A 27,519-nucleotide genomic window follows, 5' to 3' on the forward strand; every position below is an offset into this window, starting at 1 on the left:
AGGTAATGAACAGCCTGGAACAAAATTGGCTCAGAATGGTGATAGAAGTCATGTGTCTCTAACCATTGTGTCCTGTGAAAATGTGGAAGGAGGTGAAAAGCATTTGTGGTAATATATCAGGAGCGGTGGAATTCTGGCTGCAACAGTTTCTGGAGTGAATTTCAGTTCTGGAATCTGAGGGGTAATTATGATGCTGTGTGATTTGGTTTTCATGTGAGCAGCTTTAAGGTGTGCTTTCGAGCTCCCAGTATGGATACTGGAGAGAGGAAAGAATCAGATGCTGAAACTGCTGTGTATTTACAGAAATGGTTTCAGCACTTGTACATGTTGCTGGGCTGCCCTTGCCATGTATCTGGGATTGGCTGTGTACAAGTGCACAGGTCCTCCTTGTGTTAATGTTGGGAAACCTTTAAAACCCAGCTGGAGTTTGACTATCAAATGCCTGATTTCCTGAAGTGATCTGCTGTGTTTCTCTGCAGGCTGAAAGTTTGCTCTGAATCCCCTTTCCTTTCTCCTGGTATCATTCCTTTATGCTGCTGTTCAGAAAGAAATCTGCAGCAGTTTGAATAATGTTTTTACAGCTGTTTTCAGTGTAGTTCATGTATTCTTTCCTCATTGTTTACTGAAAAGCAAGCAGTGTGTGTGTTTCTAGTCCACATGATCTCCTGCTGGTTTCAGTACAATACTGGTGGGAAGAGAAAGTTTTAGGGAAAAAGCCACATCTTTTTTTCCTGCTCCAAGAAAAACCAAGCAGCCCTATGTGTGTGGCAGTGGCCATGTGAGTGTTGTGGATTTTCTGCTTTGCAGATGAGTAGTTCAGCTTTGCTTTCCTGGAGTCCTGCTGTTGAACAGCAGCACCAGTTGCATGGTGCAAGCTTCCATTAACCCTTACAAATGTGTTGGATTGGCTGCTATCACACAGCTTGTGTGATGGAGTGGTATCAGTTGCCTCCTTGGCACTCACTGGAAGGGAAGCAGGAGTTGCTCAAGCCTGCAGGCACATTTTGACCACATGCATTGTCCCTCTTACCCCTGGGACTGCACTTCCCCCAGATCCAGGGTGGATCCACAAACCACTGTTTGAAACCAACCCTGGCTGTCCACCATGGGCAACTCTGGTTTTCCCTGCCCAGTCTGTGTGAGACCCACACTGACACTGCACTTTGCTTCTGTTAGGTTGAATTTATCCTTTAATCATACAGTAAGCTGAGTACTAGCATATATTTTTGAGCAAGGAAAGAGTGTCTGGGACTGAGTGTTGTGTTTCAGCACCAGGCCTTGCAATGAAGAAGCTAAATTACTCTAAGCATTCTTTTTTGTATTTTGCTGAGATTAGCACTTTGCTTAACTCGCTGCTTGTTTCCATAGTGACTCCATAGTAACTGTTTTAGAAGCTCTGAAGTTTATTCAGGCGTTTCCAGGCTGACTTTATGAAAGTTTTCTTTTCTTCTGAGCTAATGGTGTGGCTGTCATTGACTCCCATTAGAATGGCTGCCAGATTGGTCCCATGTGGTACAATCTGGGCTGGTGTGGTGCAGAGTTACCCCAACTATCCATTTTTAACCTGCCTTGTGGGGCTGTGCTGAAGCTTTATTTTTAAGCAACAACAATGCTGTACTCTTGATCTGGGAGCCACGTTTGCAAAACCGTGTCAGGTGTTCAGATTTCCATATTAATTTCAGGCATTGAAATTAGAGATGTTTGGAAGTTTATTCATTGATTGTTTATTTGCTGTCCTTTAGATGCAAAATGCTGATTGTAACAGCACTGCTTGGTAAAGTCCTTCTTTCTTTTAAGCCCAGCATGCTCTGTTCTGTCTGTGCTATTTCCATCTCTCCTGATTTTTCCCATCAGTCCTCTCAGGTGTTCTGCCTTTCTTTATATCCTGATGTTGCACTAAGAGTGGCATATGCAGGAAGAATGAATATGGGGACCCCTTTCTCTCCTGAGCTTTGATGAACTTACAGGAGTATAATGCGGAATGAACCTGCTGTTACTGCAGGGAAGGGGGAATGTGTTCTAGGGGTTGGTCTTGGAATCATAAACTATAAAAAAGAAGGATTTCCCCTGATGAATTGCTAGTAGCTTTGTCCACTGTCTACTTGTTAACCTGGGTACTAAATGTAGCAGCCAGCATTGCTACTGCCTGTTATAACTCACCAAAAATAGATGAGTTTCTCACAATAAAATGCTTATTGCTATGGGGTATCTCTTTCTGGAGGTAACAAGGGCATGTTTAGCTGATGTACTCTACTTTTTTGTGAGTTTCCCCACTGTAGCTGAGCTCCTTTTCTCAGCAGGCCTTTGACTGCAAGGCTGTGGGAGGCAGATGAGCAGCAGACTCTTCAGGATTCTCCATTGTGAGATGGGGTTTGGAGGCAGAACTGCAGGAGAAGAAAGTAGAGAGGGGGGCATTACAATTTTAAAGTCTTGTTGGCCCTTGCAAAGCAGGGAGGAAAGGTTTGTGAATAACTTTTATTGACGGCAGCTCTAAAAAAAGGGAAAAACATCTCCTCAAGCTTCCAAGCTGCATGCAGTTGGAGCTGATTTGTTCACTTGGGCCTGGGCTGGTTCTCCTGTCCTGGTCAGGATATGTACAAAATAGCTGTCACACTTTTGGGTGTTGGGCACTTGGTACAGTGAACTGCTGTCTGTGTGGAAATGAGATAATGTCTTGTCTTTTCTTGCACAACAGCCTGCCGGAAGCTGGGATGCGCCCGGGGTGAGAGAACAAGTTACGCAGTGATTCTGACACGTCAGGTATTTCACAGAGCCTGCTGCCAGTTTAGGAACATTCAGATCTTTGAGACCCTTTTCCAGCGGTGTCCGTCAGAGAAAGAAAGAAAAGAGAGAATGAAAAATAAATCTACTGTATTACAGACACAATGAGCTCTGGATCAAAGTGGGATGGAGCTTGAAAGGTGATGTTTTCAATTTTGCTGGCCAGAGGGGTTGTGACTCGGATGGCATGGGTAAACAATGAGGAGAGAGACAGTCCCTTTGGGAGTCAGTGTCTGACTTAACGAGCCAGCAGTTATTAAAAGATGAATAGAGGAGAAGTGAACCGTGCTTTCTGGCTGGTAGTGTGGCTTATTTTCTTCGTTCTTTTCTCTCTTTTTCTCTCGAAGATCAAAGGCCTAATTTTAGAACAAGCCCTATTTATGGACTGCTCAGCCACTGTCTGCTTTACTCTTGTTCTAGAATACTGGAAAATAAATAGAGCTGGCAGGATCTCCCAGTGTCCAGAGCTCATCCCTGATGCAAGGCAGGAGGAGAAAAAAAGAAAAAGACTTTTCCTAGCAGAGGTTCTGTGTGATTTGTCTCTGCAGAGGGAGTTCCGCTCCCTCAACTCTTTCAGTCTTTGTGCATGATCAGAAGCTGAAAATATGTGACCTGTGGCTGCTCTTGATGTTCAGGAGAGCTTACTCCTCCTGATCCCTGCCTTCTTGACGTGCCTTGGAAAAGAGTCCTCTTTCCAAGACTGGTGCCAAGTATGGAGTTGAGTCTTGGTTTGTGTGCCTGTGGACTATCCTGTATATACAGCCCACCATCATCAGTTGTACTTTTTCCTTTTTATAATAGCATGAGATTGTTGGGTCCACTCTAGGCTGTGAACTGATGTAGCCAGACATCCTTTCTACTGGCTAGCTGCCTCTGGATCCCTCTGTATCTCTAGACAGTTTTCTACCACTCAGCAGTTCTTTGTGTTTCCTCACATTACTTGACACTGCCCTCCCCCTTTTCTCTTCTCCCCCTGCTGTTTTGCTAATCTGTCAAAATAATTTTTAATTGTTACCTTGTTCTGCAGAATTCAGGGTGACAATTGTCTGCCAGTACCTGTGGTCAGTTCAGCTGAGCAGGGTGTAAACACACTGTATGCAGGTGTAGTTTGAGAGTGAGCCTCTAATTACCCCATGAGAATGCCTTCTTGGGTTTTCTTCCCCCTCTCCTTTGTGTCAGCATTTCACCCAGCTTTCTTTGGATGATGTTTCCATAGTCCATATCATTTAATACAAAATCCTGGAAACACGTGGGGGTTCAGAATGAATTTGAGAGTGATGCTTCAAGGCTGTGTCGAAATCTGATGGTGTAAGGAAGATGCTCTTGCTGTAGGTGCTCTGTGCTGCCAATTAAAGGCATTCTTCCAGTGGGGCAGTCTGATAGCCACAGTGCTGCCTGCCAGGTAAATCTGCCCTCTCCCCAGGTTTTGCAGTACTGAGGATCTTCACTGGCCTGAAGCTTTGGGTGAAGGGAGAAGAATCGGTTGGAAACCTTTCTGCTGGGAATTGCGCAAGAGGCATTCCAGCTGGGGGCAGGGGTCTGTGTGTCTCTGCTCTTTTACACAGCTGAAGCTTAATTGGTACAAAGCTGCAGATAAGGGTGCATGTGCAGAACCAGAGTGAAGTTAATTCATGCAGAAGAGCTTGTCTCACAAGTGGGAGCGCTGAGCAGAGGGAAGAAGTCTCCTAAAACCATTTAACTTCGCAGATTCCCTGCAGCGCTCAGCAGCGGTGGGAGCCTGTCAGCCCCTGGAATGAAGCGGGGCAGGCTGCATAGCAACTGCATTGAGAAGTGGTAACAATTCCCAAGTGGGGCAGTAACAAAATCGATTTTTCTCCCCTTCAGCTTGGCAGCTCTCCAGGTGCCTGCTCTGGCACAATGAAGTGTGTAGCTGGGGAGGGGAGGGACTTCGGGTTGGTGTTGGTGGGGGGGTGTGATACAAAGAGGCAGAAGTTTAATCACTGACCCGATCACACTGGATGGATTTATTTCTGGACTCAATTTCCCAGGAACTCCACTATTCTACACTGGGGAAAATGCCTCTGCTGAAGTTTCTCTAGCTCCAGCTTCGTGAATAAAGGTCTGTCGCTTTGGAGTTATTCACAGCAGCTCTGTCACTACTGACTCATCCATCTGCTTCAAGAAAATGTTTGCTGTCCACTTGCTAGCTTTCCATTTCACAAAGCTAAAAGAGGATCAAATAAAAAAGGTAAGATGCAGCATCAGCTGATTGCTATTTTAAGTGCTGTGTTACCCAGATACGGAGGGGTCTGTGGTACCTAACACAGACCACATAATGGCATTAGCCACTAAAACCATTCAGCCAAATGGGGTAGGAGGTATTTAGACCTTAAACCACCTGATGAGTGTGAAAATAGGTCTGGTTAGTGGTTTTCCCTGCACAGTTAAAAGTGCTCTCCCAGTAATGGAGCAAATTCTCTTCAGTAAGGGAAAGTGCTTAAGCTTTATCTGGCATGGTGTGGTAGAGCCCAGAGGACAGAAAGGATGACTCTTGCTGAGTTGCTTTGCAAGTGTAGTGTGAATTCTGGGATTTCTCAGTCTGAGTAGGGATCAGGAGTCAGTCATGTAGCAGGGACAGGGAAAACACCTGTGGTCTTTGGTCTGGGTCTGCTGAGATTTGTGAGAGATTTCCAACCGGTGTTGGGGTTCCTGAGCCTCCTCTCTGGTTATCCAAAACTGGCTAATCACTCTGATATTTATAGGTGTGACCTTTAATTACAGTTGGAAAAGCTCGAGATGGCTCAGATCTGAAGCTATCAGTACTGGGAATGAGCTGCCTAATCTACTTTCATGGCCATGCTGAAATGGGTTTTTGGGCTTATGTCCATCATAAAACCATGTGAGATCTGTAAGCTTCATTGATCAGAGGTCCTCTGGTTTGTGGACATGTCCCCTGAGGGCCCCTCTGTATTCCTGATGTCTTCACTGAGTGCTGCCAGGCTCTGTCCTCTGCTTTTCCAGCCAGCAGCAGGTGGGGCTGTCTGTGGATGCATGGTGGGAGATCCAAGGTCCTGGTGCATAGATCTGCTTACATCACTGAGCTCATCAGCAAAGTGAGCCACTCTGGGTTCTCCTCTCTCTGCCCAAAACAGAGTGGAGTGGCTTGTTCCAAGGAAGACTTCTTCCCTTAGTTCTGTTGTGGAGAGAGGCATTCCAAGAGAATGCCTGGTATCCAAGAGAATGTACTGGTATCTCGGCAATCAGGTGTTTCTGACTCAGTCATTCCCTTTTATCCCTAGGATTTAATGTGATCAGAAAAAGGCCTCACTGTGCTTTCCCTCTGTGAGGAGCTCATCTCTTACTAGACAGTACTATTTCTTCTTTCTTTTTACTAAGAAAAAGACCTTGTGGAGCAGTGCTTGGATGTAGTGGGCTTTGCAGAAGAACATCCAGCTTGCAGTTGAGTGAGGACAGTGGAGATGAGGGAGCAGAGGAATTCTGGCAAACCCATTAAAAAAATCAAAGTCTTTCTGCAAGGTACAAACTAGCCCTTCCTGAAGGCAAGAAACCACATGCTACTCAGACTTCTAAGTAGCCTAGGGCAGACTGTACAGAACAGAACTGATTTCTCCCTTATTGGAAAGAAGGAGTATCTTCCCACCTCTCCTTCCCCAGGCTTATTTACTCTGTGGTGGCAAAACCAAGAGCAGCCTGCCTGCTGGGAAAACACTGCAATTTCCATAAATGAGGCAAGGCACTGGTTTAGCACAGCCTGGCCATTCCTGTGCTGTAAATGGTTATGAGAACAGGGCCTTGCTCTGGTTGTAAATCAGGCTGGAGAACCAGCAGGCTTTCCTGGGCTCTGCCTTATCTAGCTCCTTGGAGAGACTGTCTGCTCCTGTAGTGGGTAAACAGGGTGGGGAATGCAATGTCTGTGGGCAGCAGGGCGCTAGTGCATGTTCTCTGCAAGCAGACACAGTAATTTTTATTACTCTTGAAGGTTTTTTACCCCCCAGGGATTTCTGTCACAAGGCTGTTTGGGTCTGTGTCAGAGTGCATGAGTGCTGTATGTCTCCTGTCACTGTATTTTCTTCAAAAAATCAGTACAGGTGCACAGGCTAAGATGATGGATCCTACACAGTGGTGAGGCCTCAAAAAATCCTTGGAGGAAATCAAATGCTTGCGCAAACAAGGGCTACAAAGACAAATCTGAATAATGGCCTTTTCAAGGCACAGCTGTATCCAAAGGCAGCTGCTGCTCTAGGACAGTTGTAGTTTAACACTTTCTCCTCTGTGTGTGCTCAGTGAGGGCTGGAGTGACTTAAAGGATCCTGGCTCTTTCAGGTGGGTCACTGCTGACCATCAGTTTAAAATGGGACTGTGAATAGGTAATTAGTTTGTGCCTCATTAAAACAGGTGGCAAATCCCAATTGCAGCAAAGACCAATTTATCTACAACCTGCATTGCCCTCTGTTTAAACAATGCAACCTTTTAAATCCTGCCATATTGCTGATGAGACTTGGTCCTTCCAACCCCCCTGACCTCCCTGTGTAAATGGGAGTGATGAAATGCCCTGGACTGATAAATCACCATAACAACGTAGCCCATGGTGCAAGAGCTGAGTGTCTGCAGCAGCAAAGCCCTGGCAGCTGTCCCACCTCTCTCCCCTGCCCACCTCCTCTGGTCTCATGTACTGGGGAGTGGGATGTGAAAATAAATTACCCTTCAGGGGACATCCAGCTATTTGGAGCACACAATTATTGTGCCTGGTTCATGTTAAGTCTGCCCAGTGGAAAAGCTTCTGGATGTTGACAGATGCCTTTTTTTTTCCTGTGTTAATCTTTTGTTGTATCTAGCTATGTAGTTTCTAGGCCACACTACTTACAACCCTGCACAGATAAGTGTCAGTCCCATGGTCCTTAAGGAAAAAAACCTTTCACTTTGCCATGATGAAGCTGTTCATAACCACTGATTAGCTTCTCTGCCTGTTTATCTGAATGAGCTGCTTCATAGCTACTTTTGAATTATTTTATATTCAACTGGCTTCTAGTTTGATGTATTCTGTGAGTTGCAGACCTTTAACAAAGGGTACTGATTGCACCCAAAAATGTGTTTTAGATGTAATCCTAGAATCACAAGAGAATGGAGAGCAGAGCTGGAGTGAGAAAAAAGGCTTTGAGTTCCAGCCTGGCATGCCAACAAAGTTAATTGTCCGTGGAGTGAAGCAGTAGCTGAATAGATGTTTTTGGGTTGTGGCTGACACGCTTGGGTACTGATGGCATTTTCTGGACCTGCCTCAGAGAGGTCAAATTCTCACCAGATTGAGATACTTTGCAGTTCTAGTTCATTACATCTCTATCAGGAGAGTATGGTGTGAAAACAACTTGTCAGGGCCTCAAGCAAATCTCATGAGCTTCCATAGATTGTCAAGTTAGTGAGCCATCAGAAAAGATGGCAAACTTTTGGGCAGCAATTCACCAAGGCTGAGTTAAACATTTTCAAATCAGAGTTTTTTTTAGAAGAGTGACTGTCATGATGACCTGGAACTTGCTTGCACTGCCAGCCACGAGATCTTGGGTGCTGAGGTTGGAAATGAAAGGATGAATGCAGAGCACCAAGGAGCCTGCATGCCTTTGAGTAACACCTTCACCTTTGCAGGTTGACAGGTACCTGTACCACCTGCGCCTCTCTGACGATGTCTTGCTGGATGTGATGGCTCGATTCCAGGCTGAGATGGTGAAGGGCCTGGGCAGAGACACAAACCCCACAGCCACCGTGAAAATGCTGCCGTCGTTCGTGCGCTCGCTGCCCGATGGCTCAGGTGAGTGCCCCTGCTCCAGCACAGCACTGCTGCTTCAGCATGAGCTGCTGCCAGGACTCCAGGAGAGCCCAGCAGAGACCCAGGGCAGCCAATGGCTCTGGGTTACTGCCTGTCTCATTGAGAAGGCACATGTGTGTGTATTGAGCCTGGGGGAATGCTGGCAGAGTGGGTTTTTTTCCCTTGCACCCGGTGGATTTTGACCTAGTGCTGCTTGTTTGAGGAAAGGACTTGGTGCTCAGGAACAGCCTCTTCCCATCTGAGTGCAGGCCTTGCTGTAGGAGCTGTGGCTGGACATGGCAAGGGCAGCCTCTACAGCTCAGAGCCTGCAGTGCAGTGTGCTGTGGCTGTGGGAAGTGTGACCTGGCCTTCTTGGAGCTACAGGGAGGGCAGGATGCTGCAGTGAAACCCCTCAAATTGCCAGCAACACAGAATGCTCAGAGCTGTGATCCCCAAACTCTGCACTGCTTTTACAAATTCTCCAAAAAGTGATCCCTTCTGCCCTTTCTTGCCTTTCTCATTGGGAAAATCTGCTTCTGGATGGGATCTACCAGGAAACTGCTCTGCTTCTTCAGCTGAGACTTGAACAGAGAGGGAGAAATTGCAGCAGTGTCCTCTGGGAGGATGTGATGTGAGATAGGAACTAAAAGCCCATCTTGTTTGGGGAGGTATGCACATACAAAATAAGTCCTCAGCTGGCTCCTGGCAGTGCAGCCTGACAGAAAATTACTTTTTTCCCAGGTTTAACCAAGTTAATTTGTGTAGGATTTTGTGTCTGGCCTAGGTCAGACACAGTGGTGTAAACAAGCTGTGCAGAAGACCAAAATGTTAGCTTTGTACCTTATTTCCACATGACTTCATTCCTTCTGAAGGTATTTTTCCTGCAGTTAAATGAGGAATAACAGTTTCAATGGCATAAAGAAGACATTTGAAGGCAAGTCCCTTGAAATGAGGCATGTCTGAGAGAAATTATACACAAGCTGACTGGATGGAAGGGGGCACTCTTCCATTGCTGCTAACTTTGTCAAAGAGAAAGAAGTACTTTCTTAACCCTTGCAATGTCAGTGACAGTCACTGGTCCTGAGGTCTCATGGGCTCTGCTGCTGTCCTGGAACAGCAGGAAGCCCCTGAGGCCAGGAGACTTGGAAGATTGCAGGAAGATTGTAATCAGTGTTGCAAGAGTTGGTATTCCTCAAGGCCAAGGTTGGACAGTGCTGTCCTGGCCTTTGTGTGTGGCCTTTCCAATGTGTCAAGGACATGCTGCAGCATCAAGCTGGGCTGAATCTTATTGACACCTTGCCTACTCTAAGTATCACATAGATTTTTCTATATTTGCTCTCTTGAAAAATTCTTGTTGGTTATTTTGCTTCCAGACAGGTTAAAACTTCCAGGATGTTTAAACAGCTCAAACTTGGATGGTTATTCCCCATTTGCAATTAACTTTGAGATTATTTTTGTGCCCTCAGTGTTGCTGCCTGAAATGACTCATATAGTCCATCTTCAGTTTTTCATTGTTTAGGGATTAATGGTCTGACTAATGTCACAGTTTACTGAGTAACCCAGTCTGCCTCCTCACCTTTGATAGCTGACCATGGTATTACAGGTAGAATTTCCTGCTTCCTTACCTTTCAGGACCAGATTTAATAAAATTTAATCACATGTTTGGACTGTGGAACAAAGATCATGCCAAGGCTAGGTACATACCACTGTGTTTTCCTTTTGGGAAGGGCATTTTCCTGTGTATGGGATAAACAATTGCTTTATTGTAGCTGTGAGGCCAAGCTGTCCTTCCATCTGAGGTTTGCTGCTGGAGATGTGTGTCTGAGCAAGCCTGTGAAACAAAATGGTACTTTCACAGAAACACCAAAAGACATTTGAAAAGGATTGTGCTGGTTGATTTTGGGTAGAAAATTAGCTTTGCCCCATTTGGAATTCGACTTTTGCACTAGAGCTGAGTTCACATGTGCCTGCAAATCCTTCATCCTCTACTGGATACAGGTAATGGTCTCACATTCTGATTGTTCCACATTTCAGGTGACAGTTTTGCAGCCTCTGTGTGCTCTGGTTGGTTTTGCAGTTGCTTTGGGCCTTTCTTGCTGAAAAGCTCCTCCTTCTGCAGCTTGAAAATACGCTGCTGTGGAAGGAGCAGGGTAGGCAAACCCAAACAGCCAAACAAAAATTAAATTAGCAAGCAGAAAGGAGAGACCTGATAGCCTTGCTTTGAATTTCCAACTCTGTCTTGCTGATGCTCCCAGGCCCTTGGGATAAGGATCTGCCATGATGGGGCAGGAGGGGCTGTGGTGAGGGAGGGCCCTGGGCTGTGGCCATCAGCCTGGCAGCTGAGCCACTCTTTGTGGCCATCCCCAGTGATGGTTGCCCGCCTGTGTTGCAGAGAAGGGTGATTTCCTCGCTGTCGACCTGGGTGGCTCCCAGTTTCGTGCCCACCGGGTGAAGGTGTTTGATGATGGGAAGCAGAGCAGCCAGCTGGAGAGCAAGTTTTACCCCACACCCAAGGAGGTGACACAGGGCAATGGAGCCGAGGTAGGGCACTGCTGTGCTGCTGCTGTGCTGGCACACCCACCCAAGGGACACAGCCCAAATGTGCTCTCTTTTTGTGCAGCTCTTTGAGTATGTTGCTGACTGTCTGTCAGACTTCATGGAGACCAAAAACTTGAAGCATAAGAAGTTACCTCTTGGCTTTACATTTTCTTTTCCATGCAAACAGACCAAGTTGGAAGAGGTAAGATGCATAAAGAAATGCTCTTGTCAAGCTGAGCTCCTCACAGATTCTGGGCGAGCTGTTGAATGCGGGTGTTACCTGTGGCTTTTATGTGGGGTCATGTTTACATAGCTCTCTAAAGAAGGCATGGGTGACTTTTGGCATTTAACTAGACTACCCTTCAGCCATTCATTTCTCATCTCAAGGCAGCATGATCTTTAAGCTAAAGTTATTCTATTGCTTTATCAGTACCCAGTTCCACAGGAACCATGTGCTCCTGTATTAACACTCTTAGAAGCAGACATGTCCTTTTGTGTCTTGAAGTCTTTATTTTTTTAATCACTCTCAGGTTTTATTATTTACAGTTAATTCTGAATAGGAAATACCTGTGGTTGAGCTGCTTGAGACACCCCTTGGGGAAACAAAGGGCTGGTTGCAATTCTTTTGTGTTCTCTCATCTTAGCTTCTCTTGTTTCTGTGTTTGGGTTCCAGTCCTGCAAGTGCTTTTTGCTTTGTGCTATTAGATTGTGATCAGCATAGGAAAGCCCCATGTGCTTTAAATGAAGCACAGGGAGAAACATTTACAGAACTGGGACTTTATGACTGTACCCTTTTGGTTGTGTTGGTACTGACAGGCACTCCAAGGTAAGATGTTCTGCTCTATTTTGGCTCAGTTTTATGGTGTGGAGAGACATAGTGGACTTCTCCACACACTTTAGTCCTGACTGGCTTTGTAGATTGTGTTGCTAAGCTTTGTGTGCTTTTGGGTCACTGCCCTGTTACTTTTCAGGGGGTTCTTCTTGCGTGGACAAAGCACTTCAGGGTCCGAGGAGTTCAGGACACAGATGTGGTCAGCTCTCTGCGCAAGGCCCTCCAGAAGCACAAGGCAAGTTTTGTACCTGCAGGAGCTGAGCCTGGCTGGCCTCAGAACATCCTCCTGGGAAATCAGCTCTTGGTGTGGGGGTTCTTTTGAGAGTTGTCAGACATCCTCCAGGGATGGTCAGTAGCAAGTGCCCAGCATGGCTGTACATGTGGTAGATCTGGATCTCTCTCACAGCTCTAACTCAGACTGCCCCAGTATCAGCAAGGGCAGCTGCCAGCTGATAACCCAGGCTGGCTGTGACAGCTCACCCACCCCACTGTCTCAGCCCAAGGGAATCTCTTGTGAAACTACTGGGTGAGATATAAAACACTCAGTAATTTCACACACTGTTTCACAGCCTGGCTTGTGGGATGGAGGTTGGTAGGGGGAAGCTGTCATCTCAGATTGGCACACTTACCTCTGCCAGGGCTAGCCTGTCCAGTCTGTAGGATGGAGCCATTGATTACAATTTTTAAGGTCAGCAGTAAGACATGATTAAATCTGGCCTTGAACTAGCATCTAACCTTTGAATAACACTGTGTTTTATTATTTTGGAAAGCCTGGCTTTTCCTGTTTGATGCTATTGCTAACACCAGCTAAGAAACACAAGGCATCTTTCCATATCTTGATTACTTTGTAGGAAAGAGGAAATTCTGTTTTCTCTCCTGCTAAAAATCCAGCCTTGATTTTGGTTCACTTCTTTTTCTGCATCAGTCTTGTAGTTATTAGTGACAAAGGATCTGAGGCTTCCTGGGTGAAGTGTGGCCTCCTCCTGGTGCTGGCATCTGAGTTGCAACAATCCTTTGATAAATGTGAAAGGAAAACCACACAGCCTTGATGGAAGGGCTTTTTATTTGACTGTGGTATTGCTGCACAGCTGTAGCTGCATTTTGTGTGTTTCCTGTCCCATTTGGTGGGATCTGCTCAGGTGGTGGGATGTTATCCTTTCACACAGCCTGTAATCACAGCATCACAACATTCACACCAGTAACATGCCACTTTTCTGGCAAATGAGGTGGGATTGGGGAAAAACAAATCCTTCAAGCAAAGAGGCTGGTGAAACCCTTGAGAATTCGGAGCTGTTTGTAACCTTACAGGGTTGTGGGAAGAATGTTGTAAAAGGAATTAGCGTCTTCCAACAGAGGAGTTTTCCTGAATGAAGCCTTCAAAGTGCAGCCCAAGGTGTATGTCTGCATGGTGGTGCTTTATCACACAGGAGGCTTTCTGAGCTTTTTTTTTCCCCTGTTAATCATTCATCTTTATGCTATTAGGACATAGATGTTGATGTTTTGGCGCTGGTCAATGACACGGTGGGAACCATGATGACTTGTGGATATGATGACCAGCGCTGTGAAGTTGGACTCATAATTGGTAATTTTTTCTGTTCACCATCAAGGGTTTTTTCCCTCTTTATTGTTGAATTACTACAAATCTGAAGTAGGAGGGAGCTTCACAATACAGGAAAAGAGCAGAAAGCAAATGGAAAAAACAATGGTTGGATTTTCAAGCCTGGCTGTCTCCTGTAAAGCAGCTGTTTTTATGCTGATCACATTGCTGTTAAATACCACAGTCCCCATTTTGTCTGGGCTCAGTTGTGACCAGCATACTAAACTTTTCTGCTGACTGTATAGAAAATTACTGTGTCTGTCCAGAGAAAGCTGAATTCCCCTCACGTCTGGTAGTTAGTACCAGCTATGCTTTCCACAGTTTTTCCATTTCATGCACTGTGATGCCTTTTATTAGGCACACAGAAGTACATTTGAAAAAGAAAACATGTTTTTAAACAAGTCAAGCCTTAGAATAATTTCAGGTTGTTTTTTTTTTCCTTTCACTGTGAAATGATGATTTCACAGGTGCAGGCCTACACCAGCATCCTGCTCCACAGGGTCACATGTTTTTATTTTCTTCCAAAGACAATGTACTGATTTATTCCCAAACATGTGGATTTAAAAAGCACACATGGAACAAACAGCAGTTTTTCCAATACCCACAGGGACTGGCACCAATGCCTGCTACATGGAGGAGATGAGGCACATCAACCTGGTGGAAGGGGATGAAGGGAGGATGTGCATTAACACCGAGTGGGGGGCCTTCGGAGATGACGGTGCTTTGGATGATCTCCGCACAGAGTTTGATCGGGAGCTGGATCTGGGATCTCTCAATCCTGGAAAACAATTGTAAGTGATTCCCTGACTGACTTGCAGTCTGAGTTCTCAAAGTGCTTTTCCAGTGTTTGCCAAGAGCCCCTTTGGAACAGGAATTGTCTTAAGTGAACCTGAGGTGATTTGATGCTGGTTCTGTCTAATCCAGATCTTTCCCTTCTGGGAAGGGTGAGTACTTTTCACACCTCCCTGCTTCAGGCCAAGGGATTGCTGCTCCAGTTGCTCATGTGTGGTTAAAACCAGGAGGTTGCTCTGGTATGATGCTGTGGAGAGCTGAAGAGAAGAGCTGGTGAACACCTGAAATCCTTCCTGTGCTCCATTCCAGGTTTGAGAAGATGATCAGCAGCCTGTATTTGGGGGAACTTGTAAGACTCATTCTCCTAAAAATGACAAAGCAAGGTCTGCTCTTCAATGGGAAAGTGTCAACAGCTCTGCTTACTAAGGGCAAGATTGAAATGAAACACGTGTCTGCAATGGAAAAGTAAGAACTTGTAATACGCTCTTTGAGAGTAGCCACTCTCAAATTTACTCTTTCACAAGCACAGCAGTGATAATGAAAGTGTAGTTAAAATCTGGGAGTGCTGGGAACAATCCTGAACTGTTCAGCTTGATTTTGCTTTTGCCTAGGAGAAAAGTTGACCTTTCTGTAAGCAGGAGTTGGTGTAAGATAGTTTTAGCAAGCAGTGAGTTGCACAGTAGTGAGTATATTGGTAAGCATCCCAGATGCAGGTTGTTTAAATAAGCTCTCTGGAGACCTGAGTGTGTGGGATGATTGCTGCTGCTTTCAGCCTCTCTGATGTCGGAATACTGGGGCTGTGGAGCTGTAGTACAGATTGTAGATCAGCTAATGGATGACTGCATGGAAAACTTGGATTCTGGTGTCTTAAAGAGGAATCCTGCTTCTCATGGTCACTCCAGGAATTATTTTCGTTGTTGTATTGAGTGAAGCTGTGTATCTCTTCTTGTGCTCTCCTTCTTTGGACTGTTTTATCCCTTATCTTCTTGACTGACTGAGTGATGTCAACAGATGCTGAACCCCAGGAAGCAGCCTCTCTCCCCTGGCTACTTTTGGGAATGCTGTGGGAAACACATTACTGGATGTATGGGAACCAACTATGACACTGTCTGATGGGTTGTGTCGTGGTCTCCTCTCATTTCTTTTAGAGCCAAGACACTGATTTATATCTTTTTGCATTTGGTGACGTACTCTTTTGTTTTGGGGTTAGGTACAAGGAAGGTCTGAGCAACACAAAAGAGATCCTTACAGAGCTGAACCTGTTTCCCTCTGAGGAGGATTGTGTTGCTGTTCAGCACGTCTGCACCATCGTTTCCTTCCGCTCGGCCAACCTCTGTGCCGCCGCCTTGGCAGCCATCCTGACCCGGCTCAGGGAGAACAAAAAGCTGCTGAGGATGAGAACTACTGTTGGGATTGATGGGGGACTCTATAAAACCCACCCCAAGTGAGTAACTAAAGAGGATTTGGGAATTGCTGGCCGTATGTTGTTGTTGCTAAGAGCCTCCATCTCCATGTGTGTGTGTGGCTTTGCAGAGAACTGCTGGTTTCATTTCAGCTTTGGGGTGAGATCTAACTGGATTAGTTATTGCAAAGCTGTCCCAGCAGCTTTAGAATTTGGAGTGGAGTTGGTAAAACATGACACCTGGAATAATGGTGTCAGAGGAAATTCAGTTGATTTCTCCTGGGCCTCTAGGACACTTGCAGTTCACTGTGGGTTTTTTCCTTTCTGTCTTTCTCCCTCCACTACCTCCCTGTTTTTGAACCCATGCTTTCCTAAACCGGAAACTTTCTCCAGCTATTCTCCCAAACTGGCTGGAGGTCTGATTGCAGAGTGAGACGAAGCAAACCATGCCCCAAAGGCCTGTGAGAGCCTAAAGAGCCTCTCTGTCCCTGCTAGATACGCCAAACGCCTGCACAAGGTGGTGAGGAGGCTGGTGCCCACGTGCGACGTGCGGTTCCTGCTGTCGGAGAGCGGCAGCGGCCGCGGGGCCGCCGTGGTCACGGCGGTGGCACGCAGGCTGGCCACCCAGCGCCGGCGCATCGACGCCACGCTCGCACCCTTCCTGCTGCCCCTGGCCACCCTCCAGGAGGTGAAGGACAAAATGAGGGCTGAGCTGGAATATGGGCTGAAGAGGGAGACGCAAGCCGACGCCACGGTGAAGATGCTGCCCACGTACGTGTGTGGGACGCCAGATGGAACAGGTGAAGTCAGTTCCTGCTCACCTGGAGGCGGTTCAGGGATGCTGCTTGTCTGTTTTGGAGGGGGGGGAGGAAATATGCTAATTAATTAATGCTAATTAATGCACATGCCAGGAGGATTTATGTTGTCAAACCGGTGCTTCCTGCTATGTTATCTGTTATCTCCAGCTCCATGATAGTAGACCTGATGGGATAAATGCCACAGGGAACAGTGTGCTACCATCAGCATGTCATCCTGAAGCACCAAAATGAAATAACTTTCTTCTCCTTCAGAGAAAGGAAAGTTCCTCGCCCTTGATCTTGGTGGCACAAATTTCAGGGTTCTGCTGGTCAAAATCAAAAGCGGAAGAAGAAGATCTGTGCAAATGTATAACAAAATCTTTGCCATTCCTTTGGAGATCATGCAAGGGACAGGAGAAGAGGTAATCTCAAATGAATGTTTGACTGATCCAGCCAAGGCCCATTGTATGGGATTATTTGTGAGATTTATCTGCTTCTTCTTTCCTTCCAGCTCTTTGACCATATTGTCCAGTGCATAGCAGACTTTCTGGAGTACATGGGGATTAAAGGTGCTCGGCTTCCTCTGGGCTTCACCTTCTCCTTCCCCTGCAGGCAAGCCAGCATTGACAAGGTAGGAACTGCAGCACAGGATGGGTCAGATGGCAGCTCTGCATCTGCTTGGTAAATGACATCATTGTGGGCAAGGGTGACTTGTTGGTTTGGAGGATTTATTACTTTACTTTGCAAATTAGTTGTGTTCCATGAGAAAGTTATCCTCCTGTGTTAGCCATCTGCCTATGGGAGGCAGAATTTTCACTTCTTGTCTCTGGTAAGTGGTGGACATGACTTGCTTTTGTTCTATAAAGATTTAAGCCCTCACGACAGCAAAATGAAGTGCTTATTTTTAATAACCCAGGAATATCCTTAACTCTTCAATGACATGAGATAACAAATGGCTCCTTTGGCTTGCTCAGCTACAACCCCAGGTTGTTTTCCAAGGTGTGCTGCACAGCTCTGACTGTGTAATTTCTGCACTGCATTAGCTTCTTTTTGTTGAGTGTCAGTGGACAGACCTGAACTAACTTGTTCAGCTTGGAAGAGTTGGCTTTTTGACAGATATCATATCTTTTATCTCTTCAGATCTTAGGTAAGGAAAGATTATTCTTAGGAATTTCCAATAAGGGCAGGGGATGTTGTGCTGCTTAGTTCTAGTCAAATATGTAGGATATTGGGGAAATGAGAGACTGCTATTTTATTGAATGTTTTTATGTCCTGGTGGGGTTCACAATAGCCTCTAAGCCTGGAAGTTAGTCTGCTCTGTCTCAATTTTCAGCTCAAAGTTGAGAGTATACCAACAGGACTTGGCCTTTTGTGGAGACATGAATTCATATGCCTTCTGCACCCACAGCTTAGCATTTAGGCCTTGACAAACGATTAAGAAACAAATTCCACATCATTGGTGACAAACTGAGTGAGACACATCTGTGTCAGGGTCCCATAATATGTTGCTCTGTGTGTTTGGTCTTTTGCTGTTGCTAGAACTTGAGGGTGTTTCTTAATATTAGATTTTTCTACCAGTTGTCTTCTATTTTTTTATTTTATTATTATTTTCTTCTTATTTGGACAGACAGTCCAGAACCACTTAGGAAGTGTAAAACTAATTCAGGTAACCTGGAAATCAACTTCTGTCAGGCCAGGTCATCGTCTGAAAAGAAACAAATTAGTGATGCCTGGAGTTGTGGGATCATCCCAAATGTCCTTCAGTAAACAATCCAACAATTAACAAACATTCATTAATGTTTGATGGGTGTTTCATGATTTATGGCATTTAAGTATTTTTTGCAGTCTTTCCCTCACAGGTAATAAAAAGTGGCTGAGATGAGGTTTCCCAAATGAGATTTAGAAGGTACTGAGTGGAATAAACTTGGAGCCACTGCCTTCAGCAGTTGAGTAACAAAGATAAACGTGCACACAGCCTGCACTAGAGATCCAAAGTAACCTGTCCAGGGAAACATGTTATTTGAAAACCAAAAAAGAAAAAAAAAAAAAGCATTGGGGTGGGAGGCAAGAAAAAGCTGATGCTTGCAATGTACAGCCTGCTCTTTGTCTTCACTTAGGACTTTCTCTTCTGTTTCAGGGAACACTTGTGGGATGGACAAAAGGATTCAAGGCAACAGACTGTGAGGGGGAAGATGTTGTTGATATGCTAAGAGAGGCCATCAGAAGAAGAAATGTGAGCTATTTTTTTTCTGCTTATTTTTGGTGTATTTAATGCACCCTCCCTCTTCCTCTGGCATTCCAGTAGTGAGCTTGACTTGTGTTTTAGGAGTTTGACCTGGACATTGTAGCGGTGGTGAACGACACCGTTGGGACCATGATGACTTGTGGATATGAGGATCCAAACTGTGAGATTGGCCTAATTGCAGGTACAGTGATGGTCAAGTGACCACGGTGAGAAGGAAGCACCTATGCAGAGCAGGGCTTTGGGATCTGTAAACCAACACCTTTCATTTGAGTTTGATATATGTTGTTATTCGTTTCTTGGGGTTCTTGGCAGGTTTGTGTGGTATTCAGCAGGAGACTTAATGACATCTGTGACACATAAGTTCCTGAACCTGCTGGACTTTTGATCATCTCTCTGATGGTGTCTAACAAGTGTATGCAGGGTAAAAGAACACCAGCAGATAGAGCATGAATTCTTGTTTTGACAAGTTACTGTGTAGCCAGGTCATAGACCATGGAACAAGAAAATATTTTTAAAAATCTGAATGAATTCTTGTTGGGCTTTTTAGATGATTCCTCTAATAGGTTCCTCCAAGTTTTGATCCAGAAACATATCTAAGCATAGAATCATAGAATGGCCTGTGTTGGAAGGGACCTTGAAATTTGAGATATGGCAAAGAGAACGTTGAGATGAACACTGCAATCATCTTCCATAATTTTCTGCTGCTGCTTAACTTTTCCAGCTGAAGTCTTGTCATTTCTTCCCTTCTAGGAACAGGCAGCAATGTTTGCTACATGGAGGACATGAAAAACATAGAAATAGTGGAAGGGAATGAAGGAAAGATGTGCATTAATACAGAATGGGGAGCATTTGGTGACAATGGCTGCATTGACCACATCAGGACAAAATATGATAGAGAAGTAGATGAAGGCTCACTAAACCCAGGGAAACAGAGGTAAATGTGATGGTCCTGATGCCAAGAGCCTGCTGAAGTCAGTCTTTGAGAGACACTGGCTGCTTTTTAGAATGTGCTTAATGAATGAATAATCAGAAAGGAAAATTTGATATTGCATTTCTTTTGTTGCTTGATAAGTAACCTAAATAGCAAAAAAAACCCCAAAAAACAACCCTACAACAAAACCAACCCACAAAAGAAAGTGTTACCAAACAGTGCAGCTTTTAAAGATCTCCCTGCAAAGTCTAAGCCATGCTTTGTTCCTTCTCTTAGGGTGATTTTTCAAAGGCAAAATACAACTCAAGCAAGACCATAAGCTGAACTTTTCTTTGTTGGACAAAGATTGATTAGGTGTAACTCACTGGTGAATGCATGTGGGGACAGGGAGGAGTTTCACTTCAGTGTGGACTCTGGCTTTAATGCTGTATTCTGCTTAATATTGCAAGGGTTTTTTTCTACTTCTGTTACCATTTGGCATAGGTAAATATATGGTAATTAATGTTTGCCCTTGAAGTCACTGCAAGAGATTTTTGATGATTGAAAAATGGAGTTTAATGGCTATTGCTCTGCAAGCTTGGTGTTTTTTGGAGTTCACAGGGCATGTACATACCACTCTTGCTAAACAGAGCCATCTCTTTAAATGTACATTTTTATTCCTCTTTTGACTCAACAGGTATGAAAAAATGACCAGTGGAATGTACCTAGGTGAAATAGTAAGGCAAATTTTGATTGACTTAACCAAACAAGGCCTGCTGTTCAGAGGACACGTTTCGGAATCACTCAGGAAAAGAGGCATATTTGAAACAAAATTCCTGTCTCAGATTGAGAGGTAAAGTTGTTAGATTTACATGGTTTAAATCCTTAAACTCTTCTGGGACAGTCTTTTGCAAGTGTGTGGAGCCCTTTCCTTCAAGGAGTCTATTAATTCAGTTATAGTTTTCTCCTTTGTGCATCCCCCGCCTCCAGAATAAAAGTTAAAAATGAGAAACTGGGGGAGTTACAGAATTATTTTTGTAATTATATAAATTATCATTTCCTGTCCACACAGCTGGGTTATCTTGGATGCCTTAGCCATCAAGCTATGTGTTTCTGTGGGACTTAAAACAATACTTATTTAAGAAAGCAAAAAGTCAGTGATACATGAGTATGTGCTTACCTATATATCTGTGCATGACTGCAATGGTCTCTAGGCTGTCTGAAACTCTTTCTGCTGTGGAAAGCCTTGAAGGGAGTGTCTCAGCCTTGAGATCTAAGGTGGCAGTCAGGTGGCTGACCTGGTCCTGCTCCCTCATGACTTTGGCAGTCAGATGAATGACTGCTGTTCGTGCCTGCTGGACACGCAGCCTAACGTGGCAAAGGGCATGGCAGGCGCAGCTTTTCAATCTGAATTCAGACAGAAATCTGCCTTAAAAGACCTGGAGAGTGTTAGAGCTGAAGTGGCCCCATTTCCTTTGCATCACACTTTGGAATCTGGAGCTGCTGGAGCTTTCCCTAACACCTCTCTGCCCTGTGTGCTTCCCCGTGCGCAGTGACCGACTCGCCCTCCTGCAAGTGCGGCGCATCCTGCAGCAGCTCGGCCTGGACAGCACCTGTGACGACAGCATCATTGTCAAGGAGGTGTGTGGAGTTGTGTCCAGAAGAGCTGCCCAGCTCTGTGGGGCAGGGCTGGCTGCTATTGTGGAGAAGAAGAGGGAGAACCGAGGTGTGGAGCGCTTGCAAATCACTGTTGGAGTAGATGGGACTCTGTACAAGCTCCATCCACAGTGAGTACCTTGGTACCACTTTCCCTTTGCTGTCTGCTCCTTTTCACTGTGAAAGCTTAACAAGCTGTACCAGCTTTCTGCTGAGATGATTAAAAACCTGAGAGGGGGTGAGGATCTAACACATTCCCCTGCATTTTGTCATTTCCCTTTCCTAGCCATAGGATCCAAAACTGTAAAGTCCAGTTACCACCGGGAAGGCTCTTTTCTCTGGGATGTTGGGTGAACCTCATACTTATTTTTCAGATGTTTTGGCAGATTTCCACAATATCTGAATCTCCCAGATGGAAAGCTGCCTTGAGTTTTTGGAGCTGGGTCAGTATTCTGTAAGCAAGATCTAGAAATAGGTGCATCAGCTTTTTGAGCTGGGAGAAGAGAACCTCCATGATCTCTGAAGGTGTGGGCAGTGTGTGGCATCATGCTGAGCAAAATTCAGGTGGAGAAATAAAAATGAGAATCTGATTGTGTACAGAGGTTTGTATGTTTCATGAATAGGAGAAAAAGCAAAAGGAAGCAATGGCTGAGGTTATGGCTCCTTGCTTATAGGGGAATATGAAGATCTCAGATCAGAAAGCAGCTGCTAAAATGTTCTTCTGTTCTTCTCTCCCTTCCCTTTCAGTTTTTCTCGGGTCCTGCGTGAAACAGTGAAGGAACTGGCACCTCAGTGTGATGTGACTTTCATGCTTTCTGAAGATGGCAGTGGGAAGGGAGCTGCCCTCATCACTGCAGTTGCAAAAAGATTACATAATGTTGGACAGAAGTAGAAATGAGTGGTCAAGTAATTTCAGCACTGCCAGGCATGTGCAGTAGGGATTTGCTGGGTGGTGATTCAAGATAGCTTTGCCAGACACAGGTACCTTTTTTGGGGGAGCAGCTGGTTTTGACCAACCAGGATTGTGGATTTTTGCCCTTTGGTAACTTGGATTGGGTGTTTCTGCTCTCCTCTGGCATTATGTCTTGCCATACCACAGTCTACTCAGTTCTGTACTCCCTGCAGTGCATCTCCAGTGCACATGGGAGGGTGAAAACAAAACAAAATCAACCCAAATGTGTCTTTTTACATCTTAATTAAGCTACTGCACCACAGCTGAGTTTATCAGTTTCTTAGGATTTGTGTGCTTAGTTTTGTCTTGGCCTGGCTCAAAGAACATTGAGATTCTGGTGTTGCCTCTGATCTAGTGGATATATTTGTTCAGTGCTTCACAGGTTTTACAATAAATTTGAAGACTGAAATAAATGAATTGACTTTGGTCAGTGATGCTTCCCCCACTGCTGCACTGGTTGTAATACTTTCCTGTGTACAGGAGGCATGTTTAATAGATGAAAAGAAAAAAAATGTGATTCCACAGAATATCAGTTGGTGTCAAAATATGTCAGTGCATCTGAGTCATGTGAAGCTAAACCAGTGCTGGATGGATTCTGACTGTGACTGATTCTTTTGATACTGAAGGAAAAGGAGAATGCAGAAGGAGCTACAGAGTCTGCAATGTCTGTGTCAGGGCTTCGTAGAGGGTATCAAACAGGCCACCAAAATAGCTGTGTAGAGGGAAGAAAAAAATCACCTGAATTTCTGAAAGTCTCCTCTTTGCTTTCCCTCTGTTATCCTTTTGCACATTCCTGAGAGAATTGTTTCCATTTCGTGCAAGGGAATTTATTATCCTTGGTTTTCATTTTCTGCTGCCTGCTGCTCTGCCTGTTTGTAGTCTGTTTGTAAATAAATCTGTGCTGTTGTGAGCCTTTGCTTCTCTGTCCAGTGCATCTTCTGAGTTGTGGGAACATGCAGGCAAGGGGGAGCTTTCTTTAAAACCTAAATCTTTAAACCTAAACCTTTCTGTAAGAGTGCTCAGCAGCACTTCAGTGATTGTAAAGGTGCTTTGTGGACAGAGCTTTGGCCTTGTGTGACCAAATGTCCCTCACCTGATTTACCCAGAACAATCCAAAACAATAATATGCTACAAAGCAGCAGCAAATCTGTGTCCTGCCTGTTCTCAAGGATTCCTGTATCTCTTTTAATCCTCTCTTTGTGGCTATTTGCTTCCTTGTGGGCTGACAGCAGAAAGTGGGGCCAAGAAATGTGCTTTAAGCCTAGTTAGGTCAAAAGTAACTGTGGTGCAGGGGGATAAGCAGTTTGGTTTATGTAATAATCTGTAACAAGGCCGCTGCTGGGTTTAAATTTAGCAATCACAAATGCAAAATTGGGAGGTACAGACTTCTGTTGTTTCGTAGTTCTTTGAAAAAGTCAAAATGTGCCAACAGCTCTGTGTCTGTGTTGGAGTTACTGGATGGGTAGAAGATACTTGCAAATAATTTTCACTTCTGAAGGAATTCCTCATGGTGCTGAGCTCACTGTACTGAGCAGTTGTGAAAAGACAAGCTGTGAACTCATATTACATTTAATGTTTTGTCTCGTTTTTAGTATTGTACTTTTTCTTTATGTTTCAGAATCCACAGAGCTGCAGAAACCAAAGCTTCCAATGTAGTAAGGGCAGTTATCTGGAATGGAAGTTTGTTGCTGGTGATGAGCAGGTCAAATTTGGAGGGGCTGGATGTAGATAAAAAAAAAAAATAAATCAGATATTGAGTCTATGTGGGGCCTGGAATAGCTCTTCTAGGCTGTTTTAGGCCCCAAAGGTAGAAACAGGATTTTGGCACCTGAAATCTAGTACTGTGTGTGGTTTTGGGCCTTTTTGGGGCAGTGGAATCTGCAAAAGTGTACCTGTGAATGAAATGTGTCCCTGTACATCTGGAACGAGGTGATGCAGACTTGCCCCAGGATGGCCACGTGAGTATGGTGCAGAACACCTTTTCTACTTTTATTCTAAAGCCTGTTCTGCACAACTGGAATGCAAATCAGTGACAAAACAAAGTAAACCACTCACATTTAGAAAGAAATATGATCTTGCTTTGGTTTTTCTTTTTAGTCTTTTTGGGAAATGAAATACTCGCACAAAGTCAGTTTACACCTCCACTGCAGTTATTCCTTCTTCTGTGGTAGGTTAGGCCCACACAATAATATTTTTTTGCATGTGCAGTTATATTTTTCCAGTGAGTCTGTGGGTCACAGAGTGCTCAGTGGCTCTTGCTGAGGTTCCTGAAGGCCAGGCCATGTGTGCTCCCTCCTTTCCTGCAGGCAGCTTTGCTCTGGAGCTGGCTCCCACGCGACTCCGATCCTCATCTTCTGGGCAGGGAGATGGCATCTGAGCTGGGAGGGCAGCTCAGGGAATGAGCAGAGCTTTGCTGGGCAGCCCTGGAGAAGGGCAGGATTATTGGCCACTGTGGGATTTTACCAGGGATGCAAACTTCACTTGTGGTTTCGCAATAAACACGCGACGCTTCGGCTTTCTCTAAATCAGAACATTCTCCGTCTGGGTAACGATGCAGCATCGAGTTCCTGATTATGTCAACATGTGGAAACTCAGTGGCTGGTGCAAACCTGCAGTCCCCCTTGTACAGATATTAAACTGCTGCAGCAAAACACCTCTCTGCCATCTGTACCATCATATGTGGTGATTCAGTTGAAAGCCCTAGCTCGCAATGAAAGTAGAAATGTAACACAGCATATCCTGTGCTGAACAGTATGTGCTGCAGTTCATCACATGGCATTGTTAGTCAATACCAAATAAAATGGGATTGTTCTGGCTTCACATCTTAGATTCTTATTTTTCTTCTTTCCTGCTGCTTCTTGGATGGCTTTGTGATGCTTCATTTCTGCTTGCTTTCTCTCCAGTTAATACATTTAGTGCTTGAATTTATCAGTTTTGTTTTGATGCTGCTTGAAGATGTGAACATCTTTTTTCACATCTAGGTCACACACATAACTTGGAAAATTGAAAGATCTTTAAATCACAGGTGTGACAGAAGAAATTACTGAGAGAATGAAATAAGGTTTGTGCCTTTCAGGAATTCCCAGTAGATGGTTGCAGTTATCTTTTCATCCATGGGGAAAAAAAATAATCCTAAATATGTTGTTTTGCCAGCTAGAGACACATTTTGGTGGCTGTAGATTTGGACAGCGCTGGCCCTTGTCTCATAACCCAGAGAAAATGCAGTAGCAGCTCTGTGGTGACATATTCCCTTTGACTCTGACAGAGTTCAAAAGTAAATATAGGATCATGTGGAAATCCTTCAGAAATCCTGATTAGCATGATCTCCCTTCTTGAGAAGTCAATATTATATAGGATTAGCAGATTAGTGTAAAGAAGTTTGAGGCTGAAATGAAGGTAATACCAAAATGAAAGTATTGTCTCTTTGAACCTTCTTGATTTGTTTCTTTGTGCTTGGTGAAATGAGCAGGCTTGGGCTTGAGGTCCCTGTAGGAATTTGGTGGAGGGGGGAGCGAGGCAGGGAGAGCAGGAGACTTGGTGAATGCTGTCCTGTTCTAGATAAACTTAGAGTTTCTCTAGGAAGGATCACTGCTGCCTTGAGCTGTCATTGTGGGCTTATCCAGAGCATTTCTCATTTTGTAAAGTCAGTAGCTTGTCAAGTGATAAATACACATATAGATATAAAATAATAATATAAGGGACCTATTCCTGTACACAGGTGGCCTGTTGTGGTGAGAGGAGGAAGGGAAATGAGGCAGATATCTTCTTTGTCCCAGCACTGAAATCCACTCTGTAAAGCTGATGTGGAAAGCAAGATATAAAAGCACCAAAATTTTAATTAATGTTTTCCTTTCCCTCATTGATACTATCACCTTGCAGGTGCACACCGAAGGTGCTATAAACGTGATGGGTCATGTCTGTCTGAGAGGGGAATGCCAAAATAATTTTGATCTTGTTGTGTGCTTTTTTAACACCCTCCAGATGCCAGCCCCATCCCTGCTCAGCATTACACTTCATCTGCACTCTGTGTCTGGGGGCCTCACACAGCCCAGGCACCTCTAGAGTCAGTAAAAGCTGTGCTCTGTGAAGAGAGAACAGATTTGGTAAGAAACCTGGTGAATTTGGGTTCCTCCAGAAAGCCCTTCCCACTGGCACAAGGAGTTGGCTACAGGAAAATGGACAAAGGGCTCCAGGTGGGAGGATTCCTGTGCAGGAGCTGAAGAACCGAATGTTGGGGAATCTTGGCAAGCAGGAGCTTGCTGGGAGGAGTGGAAGGAGGTCCTGACTTAAAAATCCCAAACCTAAAGCAACCCAACCCTCCCAAAACAACCCAAATTATTATTATCTAGAAAAGTCTAAGTTAAAACCAGACCAAAGCTATATAAAAACTGAAAAGAGATGAGGGGGAGGCTGAGTCTATTTCACTGCCACTGTATTTTATTTCCTTCTTTTGCTGGGAAGGAGAAAGGCTGTTTGGAGAAGAGGGGAGAGATGTGTGAAGAGTATGGCACCTCAACAGTTAAAGCTTCCCCATAAACTTGTCACCGCATATCAGAACAACTTGAAAGTAAGTCTTAATAGTGGAGAAAAAGGATGACAGCAGTTCAAGGTGTGAAACGTTAAGAGCTGTTAATTACAAGGACTGTTGGAGGGAATTAACTGAGTTAAGTGGTTAATGTGTTAATGGGGGGGAAGCATTGGGGTCCTTACCTTACCAGCATCCATTTTATTTGGACTTGGAGGTGAGATGTAGCTCCCAGCCTCAGGCATTTCAGAACAGGGCTCTGTTCTCGAACCCACGGGTGTTATTGATTCAGTTTACTTTTCTGAGGGCTGTTTTTGTGCTTTTCAATTTGCTGCTCGGGTGTTCAGCTTGCCAAAGGTTTCTGTGCACCTGGGAAGGCCCCGCTCCCGTAGGGCTGGCTTGGCCAGGATGCTGCGCCATCTGCTCAGCCATTGTAGAGGACTGTCCTCATCCTGTCAGGCTTGTCCCCAACTGGGAGCTCAAAAAAGGCCATTCTGTGTTGCCACAAGAGTTGGAGAGCAGGGAGGTGTGGAGGGGATGAGATCCATGGGGCTGAGCTTAGCCCAGGCTTACCTGTGGGGTGAGCTGAGATCTTGGGGCAGCAGCCACCTCTGGCCCCAGAAACATAAATAAAGCAGGATTAGGGCTGGGATGGAAGTGGTTAACGGAGCAGACCAGCTGGTGATGGACAACTTGGTCCTAGAGGGGAGCTC

General features: G+C 44.9%; 1 protein-coding gene across 7 annotated transcripts; it reads left to right on the top strand.

Moving 5' to 3' along the window:
• Positions 1–46: 46 nt before the first annotated feature.
• On the top strand, positions 47–25,101 carry LOC107206912 (hexokinase HKDC1-like). 7 transcript variants are annotated; one of them, XM_033515590.1, is made up of 20 exons: positions 47–181; positions 2,696–2,921; positions 3,129–4,990; positions 8,401–8,563; positions 10,953–11,101; positions 11,181–11,300; positions 12,070–12,165; positions 13,413–13,512; positions 14,135–14,318; positions 14,629–14,784; positions 15,530–15,763; positions 16,217–16,521; positions 16,792–16,940; positions 17,030–17,149; positions 18,656–18,751; positions 18,845–18,944; positions 19,514–19,697; positions 20,371–20,526; positions 21,227–21,460; positions 22,077–22,221. In XM_033515590.1, exons 3-20 carry the CDS (start codon positions 4,928–4,930, stop codon positions 22,219–22,221), a joined length of 2,754 nt encoding a protein of 917 aa, XP_033371481.1. In that variant the 5' UTR covers positions 47–181; positions 2,696–2,921; positions 3,129–4,927. The 7 variants fall into 7 exon arrangements, with proteins under 7 accessions (XP_033371481.1, XP_015488839.1, XP_033371480.1 ...); XM_015633353.2 differs by having other exon boundaries at positions 4,791–4,990; XM_033515589.1 differs by having other exon boundaries at positions 2,696–4,990; positions 22,077–25,101.
• The last annotated feature ends 2,418 nt before the right edge of the window (positions 25,102–27,519 follow it).

This window comes from Parus major, chromosome 6 (genome assembly GCF_001522545.3).
Source record: "Parus major isolate Abel chromosome 6, Parus_major1.1, whole genome shotgun sequence".
In the NCBI taxonomy this organism is placed as follows: Eukaryota; Metazoa; Chordata; class Aves; order Passeriformes; family Paridae; genus Parus; species Parus major.